The sequence below is a fragment of the Montipora foliosa genome, chromosome 5, assembly GCF_036669935.1.
Source record: "Montipora foliosa isolate CH-2021 chromosome 5, ASM3666993v2, whole genome shotgun sequence".
NCBI lineage: Eukaryota > Metazoa > Cnidaria > Anthozoa > Scleractinia > Acroporidae > Montipora > Montipora foliosa.
The window spans coordinates 30136140-30149418 of NC_090873.1; the positions used below are offsets into that span (position 1 = coordinate 30136140).

General features: G+C 38.8%; 2 protein-coding genes across 2 annotated transcripts in view; both read left to right on the forward strand.

Annotated features, from left to right (window-relative positions):
- Window positions 1-436: 436 nt before the first annotated feature.
- LOC138003911 (protein phosphatase 1K, mitochondrial-like) lies at window positions 437-4444 on the forward strand. The gene is made up of 2 exons (XM_068850223.1): window positions 437-1038; window positions 2049-4444. Exons 1-2 carry the CDS (start codon window positions 513-515, stop codon window positions 2627-2629), a joined length of 1107 nt encoding a protein of 368 aa, XP_068706324.1. The 5' UTR covers window positions 437-512; the 3' UTR covers window positions 2630-4444.
- An 828-nt stretch (window positions 4445-5272) lies between these two features.
- The window catches only part of LOC138003913 (DPY30 domain-containing protein 1-like), a 13236-nt gene continuing 5229 nt past the window's right edge, over window positions 5273-13279 (forward strand). The window contains exons 1-2 of the mRNA XM_068850228.1: window positions 5273-5497; window positions 9685-9898. Of these exons, the coding sequence (XP_068706329.1) occupies window positions 5351-5497; window positions 9685-9898 (361 nt within the window). The 5' untranslated portion in view covers window positions 5273-5350. The remainder of the gene's footprint in view (window positions 5498-9684; window positions 9899-13279) is intronic.

Sequence of the window (13279 nt, forward strand, 5' to 3'; positions counted from 1 at the left end):
AAATTGGTCGTTGGGTGCCCCTGCATGTAATATGCCGTCTATTTCAACGTTTCGAAGCATTGTTATCGCTTTGACTTTATTCTGTCCATCAAGCAGTGACCCAGGAGTAATACTGTGAATTATACTAGTTTTTTTCGTTTATTTCTCTCGCTTTGCGAATCGTACGTGCAACAATCGCCTGCCCCATTTCCTTATATCTGATACTTTGACGTCACTAAGTAATCTCCTTTCCGAAAATATTTGCATTGATCGTGACACGTGGTAGCAAGGTGACAACTTCGTGTCAGTCATGATTGCATCAGACTTCGTACGAGGAAGAGAGCACGTAGGCGTGTAGTGGGCGCTGTACCCAGTCTGGTCCAATTAAGACGTGCGTTCTATCAATAGCCAATCATAAGGCGTCTCATAATATTCCCTCCAAAACATTCTCGCGCTTTCACATCGTCATTTGCATCAATATTTTTTCAATGGACTTCATGACTCCGTAGTAACAAAGGGGAAAATACTTCCCAATGTTTTGTCGAAAATTTTCGAGTTTCGCCCAACTTGGAGCCCGCTTACTGCCCAAAGTTGTTGAAAGAAAAGATGTGTTAAAAATTGTTTCAATTCTGAAAAGATACCCTCGTTATTTCGCCAGTGAATGTATCACGCCGACGACTCTGCGATTATGGAGCGATAGTGGTGGAGAACATCTTCCCTCGAACCCCTTTGATGATTTGGGCGCTTGGCACAGAACAGAGGCCAGATCGTTTCTTCATAATGTTACAGTGGATAACGTTGGCACATGCTCTTATATAGGACTAAGAGAAACAAACGAGGATGACTTTAAAGTAATAGAACTTGAACCAGACTTGTACTACTTCGCTGTCTTTGACGGGCATGGTGGTTCGGCGTCTGTTGAGTTCGTTCGCGAGCATTTGCATGAATGTGTGAAACACTTTTACAGCTACGATAAAAACATGGAGAACGTACTTATCAACGCATTTTTGAAGTGCAATAGTGATTTGGAGGAGTATTGTTTGTTTCTAACTGAGAGAGGTAAGCTTAGTTAAGTTGAGAATCTTGTCCCAGTTGATCAATGGTTCGATATCACCAAAGGGAGAAACGCGCGGGGTTATTAGTTTATGAACATTTCATACTCCTGTCTGGTTGTCAGTGGTGGTGAATAGCTGTTTGTTCACTATTCCATTTTTTTCTGTTTCCAACCAAACCCCAGGAGTTAGTAAATTGAATATCGCCTAGCTACGGTCGGTTGCCCTCCAATGTGTTGAAAATTGATATTATCATATCATTCGTCGGATGCCTCGCATGACCCCTCGCATTGACAAGGGAACAAGGCAGCTAACAACGATAGAGAAAAAAACTTTCATTTGAGATGAATGAATGTGATTCCACGGAATACTCTTTCCAGGTTTTCAATGTTTAGGCCCTGGATGTCGGGCCTAATTTGCTTTTGAGATTAAGATTTGATCCAAGTTGTATAAATAATTGTATAATGACTTTGTTGTTTAGTTGTTTGCGGCGCTGTCAAGCAATGTAATTGTCGAACCCTATCTGGGATATGATTGGCTGGATCGGGTTTTCATTAAACCTTTTTTCCAATGAATTATACTCACAAATCATAAAATCCATGGTGCACAACAAGCTTCTTGACTACAAAATTAGTTTCGTAAATTTTAGAATATGGGACCACTTATTCTCATTTGACTGAAAACGATGCTCTCCATTATTTGAGCGTACATAACTGAGAATAATAATTGATATAGAATAACACTGATGGTACACTTCCATTACCAAATTTTGTATTTTTGTATACAATACTGTTCTAATAATTCCCTAAAAGTTGATTTTTAGTGACATATGGCAGTGGTGAAATGCTGCTGGACAAAACGAAGGAAGATGTTACAGCAGTTTAACCTGAACTAGTTTGGGAGGGGTGGGAAAGGAAAGCGAATCTTTCTTCCAACCCCCCAATCCTCCCCCATGAGAGAGCTTGCTAACAGACCACACACAGAGGCCTGATTTTTGCTTTGTTTTGTTGTTTCCAGACCAAAGAAATAATGTCCTTCATTGTGGCACTACAGCTACAGTTGCACTCCTAAGAGATGGTACAGATCTTGCTGTAGCAAGTGTTGGAGACAGTGGTGCCTTGATTTGCAGAATGGGTGATCCAGTTCCCTTGACAAATCCTCATCACCCTGCGAGGGAAGAGGAAGAGCAGAGAATAAAATCATTTAATGGATGGATCGATTGGAGTTTTGGTGCCAAGGTTAATGGTAGACTAGCAATGACACGTTCAATTGGAGACTTCCATCTAAAGCCTTTTGGTGTCATTGCAACACCTGAAACACAGCATATTAAAGTGGACCATCAAACTGATAGTTTTATTGTGTTACACACTGATGGCGTGTCAAGTGTCATGTCTGACAAGGAGATAACTGATATTGTACAGACTTGTCCAGATGCCGAGTGTGCTTCCAATGAGCTGACCTCATGTGCTTTGCAGTATGGCTCGAAAGATAACATCACTTCCATAGTTATTCCCCTGAGACTATGGGGAAGACACCATTCACAGCAGGTGTCAAAAGAACACAGCTTGTTGAAAAATATAAGATTTAACATTGCATGATTCTGTTCAAAAGCACCTTTTACACCTGTTATTAAAGGAGAACTGAAGGCCAAAATTAGCAATTTTTCCAACATTGTTTTTGGGAAGCCTAACATAAGTAAAGTTAAGTGTGTAGGGTTATTTCTTCTCATTTTCAGTTTTTTGCGAGAAAATTACATTCGAAGTTGGGCTTTTCCCGCAGTTTCTGCCTTTTCAGTGTGGGCTCAAAAACTAAATCAGCACCCTGCTGCAGTGCTGGAAATAATTTTTCTTTATTCAGAGGACATATGTCCTTTCAAATCTTCCTTTTGGTCGGACATTTGACAAATTGGACTGGACATAATTTATTGACTGACAACACCTTGAAGAAGAGAACTCAAGATGTGCTGGTGACATGTTTGGTCATCGTGTCCAATCATAATGTGAAATTGGCCGGACATTATCAAAATTTGGTCGGACAATGTCTGATGACCGACTGTTATTTCCAGCACTGCTGCTGTGACGTATGATATGGGGAACAGAACTTTCGTAATCAAGAGACACAAGTGCTGCTGTGAATAGTTTCTTCGTTGTTTTGCTGTTTCTTTGCGGACTCAATATTCACAACAAACATCAGTCAAAAACACCGCTTCTATGTGGGGCACTCTTGCGTGTCTTCCCCATACCATGCGTCATAAGCTACAAAAAGGACCGCCGACTCCTCCATTCTGAGCCGCAATGCTGATGGACGAAAATCGGAATACAAAACATTTTAGGTGGAAAAACAACGAATATGCCAGAAAAAAGTTGAAAACATGATTGTGCATGCAGGTCTTAAGTGTAAATAAGAATGCTTATTTTTTTACCTTCAGTTCCCCTTTAAAAGCCAAGTCTGGCTTGTTGTTGGTCTTTTTTGCAGCCTTTTAAATGTACTTTTACTTAATTTTTAATACTTTGCACCCTTTTATGCTGAAGTATTTTATGGGAATGAGGGGTGTAAACATCCATACCTTTGATTTGGGAGGCTGCAAGGAAGACCAACGTAAGCTGCTAGCAGTCCCCTCTAAGTGCTTTAGCCATGCACGCGAGCCAAAAAGCTGGTGGAGAATGGGGAGAGAGGGACTGCTGGCAGTCTAAGAACAGCTTGATATGTATAACTCACATCTTTCTTTCCTCTAGAATGCCATTTTTGTGATGTCAGTCATCTGACAGGATAAAATCAATTTTGGTAGCACAAGGAAAACTGGACCTGTGCCTGGATCTGTGACTGTGCAGTACTTTGCTTTCTTCCTCAAATCCTGGCAGTTCCTAATTCCCATTCAAGTTTAAATATTTATATATACTGTATATATATAAGTAAAGATATTTAATTTCTGGCTATTTTTATGCACTAATGGCACCTTTATTTGATGAGAATTAAATATCTCTTATTTGTAAATAGTTTTCTACTACCAAAATGTTTGTGCCTATAAACTAAGGGTGGGTTCAATTGACCGTATTCCGGAATAGAAATACATGGAATAGAAGTTAGAAATCCTTCGTTTTTACAGAGATTCACATTAAAATTGTCAAACACCTGCTAAAATACTATTTCATACATATTTTTATTATCCTTGCTGCTTCGAAACGTACCAAACATACTGTTTTAATCATCACTCCACGTATTCTTATTCCGAAATAGGGTCAATCGAATAGGCCCTAAAAGTCAAAACCTTGCAAGTGTTGGAAATATTTCTAGCTATTGAATCATCAAATGAATAATGCTTATGCATATGGATAATGGAACACTTGTTAGGAAATATTTAAGCAGCAAGAACGTCAGCTGTGTTGTTGTGTTAATAAAGTTCTGAAATGTTCTACTAGCAGTGTTAGTCGAGACAAGGCGGGGGACCCCGTAAGCATCTCTTTAAATTCTTCATTCTGCCCACTTTCCAAAAAAACCTTTTGCATGTCAAAATGTCAAATGCCTTGACCCAACCCCCACTTGTTTATCGCATGCAGTTTTTTTTTGCTTTCCTGACTATCTGGTAGCCTGGAGCAGGCTGAAGACTTTTATTTCAGAAATCAAAATTACCAGTCAACTCAAGTAAAGTGTTAATTCACTGTCAACCCACAGAACCTGATCCTGACGATGATGTCCCGTCTCTCGACCATTACCTTAGTACTCCACCCCGCCCCTTACCTTCTCCTAAAATGACATCAAATTATGCCGACCCCTCCATTCAAACTCATTCTTGAACACCACTTTGAATCGTTGCGTTACATAAATTTAATATAAATATTTTAATATTTAGTGCATAAAAATACACCAGAATTTCTCACCTTGCCTCCTTGTCTTATTTATGGTGTGTTCGTAGCATTTCTGGCCGTTTCAGCGCGATTCTAGCGAGTTTTAGTTCTACCGTTTCTCTCTCATATATAAATATAGAGAGAGAAAACAGCAAACCTACCCACTGGAATAACACTTAAATGGCTAAAGTACGCCACAAAAACACTGATAAGGTATCGAGAAGACAAGGTAAGGCATTTTTATTCGATTCATGTTCTTCAATTTCGCCTCCTAAACACATTTGCACATTTCCATACAAACGCTTATAATTTTAACTGATCGTGATGCTCAAATACATTGTTAGCTTGGGGTACCTGTGGTACTACGAAGCCATGGTAACGAGAAATCTTGAATGTTCTCAGGTCCTCTTTGTGTTCATGGATAATTGTTTTGTACAGTCTGCGCTCATATTTCGTTGCTTTAAACACGATTAGATGGACTCAGAATACCTCAAAAAACACGTGGGAAACGCTTTAGCTGCTGGCCTGGCTGAAATAGCTGAAAAAAGACCTGTTGACCCGATAGAATATCTTGCACATTGGCTGAAAAAGTACGTCGAAAATGAAGAATTTGCAAAGATGGTAAGCTACACAAAAGGACGATCAAATTAGAGTTTGGACAATGTGTGAGCCAACGAGGCATGCGAGCGTAGTAACTAAAACAAGGAATGACCTATAACGATCTACAATGACCTACAACGATCTACAATGATCTACAATGGCCTACAAATGCAATGAGCTACAATGACCCACAATGAGCTACTACAATGAGCTACAATGATCTACAATGACCTACAAAGAGCTACAATGATATACAGTGATCTACAATGACCTACAATGAGCTTCAGAGACCTACAATGAGCTATGACCTGCAATAAATGATCTACAATGACCTACAATGAGGTACATTAGGTGCTAAAATTAGCTAATGACCTGTAATTAGCTAAAGTAAAAGATAATTTGCAGCTCTGAGGGCACTGCAGCATGTTTGCAGTACAAAGGTTAAAAACATTCCACTCTGCGCTTTGAACCAATCAAAACCTCGTTGCTGAGCAAGTTGAAAATTTTCATTGTGCACTCTGAACCAAAGAAAACATTGTGGAAAGAATAACTAGCATATAATCTTCTCTTCATTTTTTCCTGCTCTAATTAAGATTTTATCGTTGCCAAGCAAAGCCTTGATATTAATTTTGTACATTTTCATTTTAGCTTTAAAACAAAGGAAAACCATGCAAGGGTCTTTTTTTGCAGTTTGTTTCTGCCTTCAAGGCCACATGCGTAATTGCTGTCGTCATTTTGGCTGTCATGCAATGGACTAAAACCGTTGCATGGCAACTCTTAACCCTGATCCTCGTTTGTCTTTCTCTTTGATTGTAAGCCGATAAGTAGGCCATTGTAGCTCATTATCGGTCATTGTAGATCACTGCTGGTTATTGTAGATCACTTTAGGTCATTGTAGCTCATTGTAGGTCATTAGCTAATTTTAGCTTATAATGTACCTCAATGTAGGTCATTGTAGATCACTGTAAGTCATTGTAGGTCATTGTAGATCATTGTAAGTCATTGTAGTAGGTCATTGTAGCTCATTGTAGATCATTGTTGATCATTGTAGGTCATTGTAGATAATTGTAGGTCATTGTAGGTCATTCCTTGTTTTAGTAACTTCGAGCATGCAAGCCATGACTACGAGTCATACGACCCAAGATTGTGAGTCAACATGCGAATCACACAGTTATTGAAAGCTAACCATTAAAAATGGGTGCTTAGACTTCATAACAGTTTATCAGCGCTATTTGAAGTGGGTGCTTAGACTTAAATGTGAAATTTGCATGGCTGGCATGACTTGCTGGCTCGCAGATTGTCCAGCTCCATCAAATTAGCGTAAGGAAGTATTTTCCTTGAACAACACACGAAGAAAAAAATCCCAGAAGGAGTCAAAGAATGTGGAGAAGTGACATTTAGTTACACAACTTGATAAGATGGCTATTTTGGGGCCAGAACTATAGAAAAATGCAGCTCAAGTTTTGCAAAATAATAAAGTCGAATTCCCAAAAGGCTTTTTTTTTTGTTCTTTTCACCAACATGGCTGCTGTGACATCAGATGCAATCAAACAGTATTTAGCTCAATTATCATCTCAGTCTGTCTTTTAGTGTCTTCAATAGCCAGCATCGGCCATAGGTTTAAGGGTGTTTAGGACAACTTAACAAAGAACGGAAAATGGCTTATAAATTGGCCATGGCACAAAAAATTCAAATACCACTACTAAATGGTTATTATGCACCAGCCATATGATTTTTAAGGTTGTCAGGAACATCTTTACAAAGGATATAATTGCGTGGAGACAAAGGACACAACAACAACAACAACAACAACTGTTAAGAATCCCAACCTGCCAAAGGCAAACCAGTTGGCTATTTACAAGTGCAGCCGAGAAGTTGAACCAGGGACTACCAGCCTGAGGGGATGTATACAAAACATGGACCCCAGGTCCATGGACCACCCCTGTGGACCACTCCTCATTTTGCAAAGTTACAAGGAGAAAAATCTTTAGACGAAAGAGGGAAGTGATCTTCACACTTATCTGGACAGTTTAAGCATTATGGTCAGTCTCTAATTATAGACGTGCACCTGAAAAATTTATGCGGGTTCAATGGGATTTAAACCCATGACCTCTGCGATGCTCGGTGCAATGCTCTACCAACTGAGCGTTGAAGCCACTCAGTTGGGAGCAGGTCAGTTTGTTGGGCTCATTTGTTCCGGTGAAGGACTCAATGAATGAAATGAACTATTTAAAAAGCGGGTTATAGACGAATCCCTTTGGAGCCACCAAATAGGTGGTATAAGTGTCTATAACAGGCTATTCCTTAAATCAGTAGCCCATAACTAGGAGTGAATAAAAAAAACCCTATATTCCTGTCTTGGCGTTTTCACAGACTGTGATTTATCTTTAGATTGAATTTCCTGCTGATGTCAGACTCCTGAAGGAGCCCGATGACCAATCACGAGAAGCTAACATGACGCCATAGAATCACTGAAACGGAATTGTCTTTGTCTTCTTGCAGAAAAAGTAGTCTAAAAATAAGTCTATAAAAATACCGTGATATAGGCTTAGTAAGGGAATTGTTCGCTCATAGTCATGGACTCCTGCTCAAATTTTTCAGATAAGTGTGAGGATCACTTCTCTATTTCATCTAATGATTTTTTGCTTGTAAAACGTATTGAGTTGACAAAATGAGGGGTGGTCCACAGGGGTAGCCCATGGACCAGGTCCATGAAGGGATCCATGGACTGGGTCCACAGGGGTGGTCCATGGACCTGGGGTCCATGTTTTGTAATAAGACATCCCCAACCAGGAAAAAATTCAACCAGTGGTCAGCGGAACGAGTCTTGAACCTGGGAACTCTGGATCTCAATGCAAGCGTCCTAACCACTGGGCTGCACTGCCTCCCAGAGTGTAAAATATACTCCGCATTAAACTTTGGCAGGGGTTTTTGTAAATTCCTTTATTCAAATGTTCTTAGAGTGTGCATGTTCGTAATATTGATTATGTGAGCAAATACAAAATCTTTGCACAGATAGAAACTGCTGGATGGTGACTTATCAAGGGTGGATCTAGGAGAAGGGTGCAGGGGGTGTACCCCCCCCCCCTCCCCCATCCTCCCAATCTTAAGTTGCAGAAATATGTTTTCCAGCATTCTGAACAAAAGAAAAATCACACCTTTTTTGACAATTTAATTATTTGATACAAGTATCCACAAGAAAATTAATTTATTAACATGACACAAAAAAAGTGCACTTGCATCTTGGCCTTTTCTCAGCTGGAGGCATTTCGGCTGACAAAGAAAAACTATTGGGGACCGGCTGCAATCATTTCTGGGCCGCCATAGCAAAACACCCAACATTGGAACAGTTCAGGTGATCTTTTGTAGAGCCAAATTCTTTGCACAATGTGTTATGGGGTGATGTGGCTTGTGAAATTGAAGACTGTGTATGAAGTTGTGACATTTTGTCAACAGATGACAGGTCAAGAAAAGGACAAAACTATATATTTTTAATCGATCTTTCTGTTAAAAGGAAAAAAAATCCAGTCTGTTCAGATGTTGAAAGCAGCTGGGCAAAGTCATGTTCACAGCCGGTCAGTTTCCCAGTGCCCAGCCCTTAATGAAACCCCTGATACAACCTGCCAAATTGAACAATCATATCCTGAGTGATGATAATAAAGAAAATGCACTATTTAAGCAATAGATGATGATTTCCTTCTTTCCATAGCGTCATATAAATATAAGGGGAAGTTGGGAAAATTTGGGACAGCGTCTTGGGTTTGCATAACTGTTGAGAATTCTCCCAACTCCCCCAAGTGTTTAATAGATGAAGCTATGAAAACACTTGATTGAAACAGACTTTCTTGATACACGCTCATGTTTGCTACCAGGCACGTTTGACAATACATACCGGTAACCAATCAAAATTGGTGTCATGTCACAGCCGTGTTTCCATACTGTCATCTAAACATGGCTATTGACAAATGACAGTGTGGGTACTATCCTAATTATTTAATTTATAATAATTTATAATGCCTTGGATAAACTTGGAGGACATTCCTGCAGCTTAAGGTGTTGCAAAGAACACTTTGAGTTTTCTGAGTGTGCCCAATTCATCACAGATTTATACTGTCTCCTATTACTCAGGGTTAAAATTCTACATCTCCTTCATAACACTATCTATCAGAGATTCACGTAATGGTCCATTTGATCAAAATACTTTATAGAAATTGGAGGAAGAAAAAGCTCTTGAACTAGAGAAAAAGGAAGCTGCAGAAGAGCTTGCGAGAGAACAGAAACGGAAGGAAGAGGCTGAGGCCATTGCTCGACAGGAAGCCTATGAAAAAGCTGCAAATGAGGAAGTAGTAGTTGATCAAACTCCACGTCCAATACCACCAGAAGTTACAGCAACATTAGCCCCAGTGGCTGAGGGAGATGAAGGTAAGGGGAAAGAGGTAAAAAGTGTTTACTGGTATAAGAAAGTAAAACATGGAGATCATTATGCTGTTTACTAGTTATGCTTCCATGAGAAGCTTATTTAAAGGGTATATAGAGGACACCTTTACTTTGATAACCTTTCAGTTTATGGGTATATCATTTATTCAAGAATGCGAATTTGAACAGATTTTAATAAAACTATTAACTGGAACTTGAACTCTGCTTTTGGGGAAAAGGTGCTTTCCTCTGTTCATGGTGGTTTTAAAATAATTTTACCACAACCTGTACACTAGTGATGGTTATTTTTATTAATTTAATTTAACAATTATTTTTTATGAGGTTAAAATTAATTGAGTTAACAAGTAGGAGCGACTACAGTCAATTTGTTGTCAGTGGTTTTGTTATATTTGCACATGCATTGGATTCCTCATGCTTTACGTGGTACAGCTTATTCATCGGTGTGGCGGGAAGAAGGAGCATTTTGTGTGGAGCATTTAGCGGTTTTTTGCCTCCCTCCCTTCCCCCCTCTACTTTCCACTGTTCATCAGTGTGACAGGTACCTGTCTTATCGAGGGCGTGGGGGCTCATGGCTGGTTTGTCAGGTTTTGCCAGCTATCAGTGCAGTCTCCATCTTGGAGCTGGCTCCCAACCTCCACTTAGTGACACGGTGGTTAATTTTAAGCAATAATAATGCTATAATAAATCACTTTCAAAGCAGAATTCCTCTCTCATCCCAATGCAATAGTAAATCGCCACGTAATCCACAAGCCACCGTGTTGACAGCAGTGGCGGTAGTTTGCAAGCCTTTTTAACAAACAAGAACCAAAACATGAATGAGAGCATCGTTTTGTGAGGCCACTAGACTAAATTCCTTTTTGACCGAATGAACCAGGCAAAGGAAATCTGCCCCCCCCCCTCCCCTCAGCCCCCCAGAATACAAATCCTTTACCTCATAGACAAGAATGTTCAGTCATTCTGAGCTAAGGGGCAAAAGCTAATAATTATAATAACAATAATAATAATAGTACCGGTAATACGGTAGTTATTATTATTATTATTATTATTATTATTATTATTATTATTATTAGTAGTAGTAGTAGTCGTAGTAGTGGTAGTAGTAGTAGTAGTAGTAGTAGTAGTAGTAGTAGTAGTAGTAGTATTGTGATGACTTTAATAGGCTGAATAACAACAGAAAATAACAGAAATTTACTTGACGTCTGCTGATGTGAGAAAATTTCAAATGAAAATATATGTCTCTGCAAATGGCACAGAGCCGGTTTCCATCTGATGCTGTTAGGATCCGCATGCAGTTGGAAGTGAATCCATTCTGTTGGGCAGTTACTGTCTTTTCAGAGGCAATAATAATAATAATAATAATAATAATAATAATAATAATATTATTATTATTATTATTATTATTATTATTATTATTATTATTTCACCAAATTTGGGCCCACTTCAATGCCTGAGGATGTGAAAATTTCGTTTAATATGCCACCCCATGGGACAAATTCCTGTTCAAAGTCCAGTCCAGTCTATTCCCTTATTTTCCTCCTCCCTTTTTCAGGATGAGGGGATGGGGGTTTCCAATGACTGACCAGTGCATAAGTATGTTTCTGGTATATTTCATGTTTGAGCAGTATACTGTAGAATAGTGTAGTGTTATTATAGATGAGGTAGTGGAGTCAGTTACTCAGGCTTATGCAGAGTAAAGGGACAAATAACCAATAGTTTAAGAGACCTTGGCCTTAAGGATATTAACCAAGTTTATGACAAATTATGGTTATTTCAATAAATGTTTTTCAGTTACCTTGATTTATCTCAAACTTAATCACGGAAAAAAAATATAATTTAAAATATAAAAAATAGTATTTGAAAAATATAACAAAATTACTTTATAATTTACATTTATACACTGCATTCACAAGTGATTGGAGGGTTGGTAGAAAAAGAGGAAAAGGTAAATATATTCCTGGATCTCATAGACCACAGTATAAAATATCTATGCTCATTTTGTTCCCAATTCTTATTCTAAGCGCCATCCTCACTAAAATGGTGTCAAATTTAAATGCTGAAGGCATAGGGCCAGAAATTGAATAAAGGCCACAGGGTTTAAATAATCCAGAAAATACATAAGGCAGTTTTTCATTTTTTCCATGTAATGTTACTAGATTTAACTTGATCCAGACAATTTTTCAAAAAATGACAGGCTTCCTTAAAAAAATTCATGAAGGATGAAAAATGAGATTTTAACTGGCAGAGTATAGTATTGAAATATTAAAATTCTTTAAATTATTAAGAATAAGAGATTCTACCGCTTAATGACTTTTAATGAAAGATTTTCTTGATTTACCACTGACATTGATAAATTATATGAAGAAGTAAACATTGCTGAGTGAGGAGCTCAATGAACTAAATATAATGAGCCAGTTATTTAAACAAAGTCTAAGGCCACGGCTTAAGACAATTAGTGGACCTCCAAATCTATTTATAAGCGGTATATTTTAAGTAGATAAATTGCTGTCTAGTCTGGAATTCAAACCTTCTTGTTACCATCAGCAGCAGATAATATTTGGATATGATTGTTGGCAATATTGAAAATGGCTTAGAACACGGTTTTGTTGAACATTGTCTAAACTATGTTTTAATAATCGACCCAATGACTTTTGTTCAAGTGTCAACCGTATTTAGCACTGGAGCACTAATCAAATCATAGGTTGGTTTTTCAGGCGTGGGAAAAACCGGAATACCAGGAGAAAAACCTCTCGGAGTATTGCAGAGAACCAACAAACTCAACCCACACGTGACTCCCAATCTGGGGGTCAGACCTGGACGGACATTACTAAACAACGAAACACTGAAACGAAGCACCAAAACACGATGTATGACCCCACCATAAATTTAATACTAACCGACAAAGGTTGGATTTGAGACTAGGCCTAAAACGATATTTAATCTGAAATGCAACCTTTGTCGGTAAGTATTCAGTGTAAGGTGGGATCATACATGGTGTTTTGGAGCTTTGTTTCGCCGTTTCGTGGTTTAGTAATGCCCGACCTGTGCCACATTGGTGGGAAGCAAGTGCTATCGCCACTGCGCCATCGCTGTATAAGTGGATTTCACGTCGTTACATCATTGCCACCATGTTGGTGGATGAAAACAAAAGATCTCTCATTAGCTCCTTTTGTTCGTCCACCAGCAATCATACATTTCAGCATTGTTATCTGTGTCTCTAGAGATTGGTTGCAATTAAACCACCTTTTATGTATGTTACTTGTACTTCTGCTTGCATCAGCTGTTAAAAACCAACTCCTACGGTTAGGGCACAGTTGTCTTGTACTGAGTTGTCTGTTTTCTTTGTAGCAGTTACTGGCACAAGATCAC

Bases quoted from the DNA above. Each gene is read 5' to 3' on its own strand.
- LOC138003911 (XM_068850223.1), top strand. From the start codon at position 513: ATGTTTTGTCGAAAATTTTCGAGTTTCGCCCAACTTGGAGCCCGCTTA. The intron at 1,039-2,048 runs GTAAGCTTAGTT...TGTTGTTTCCAG, and splicing joins TTTGTTTCTAACTGAGAGAG to ACCAAAGAAATAATGTCCTT.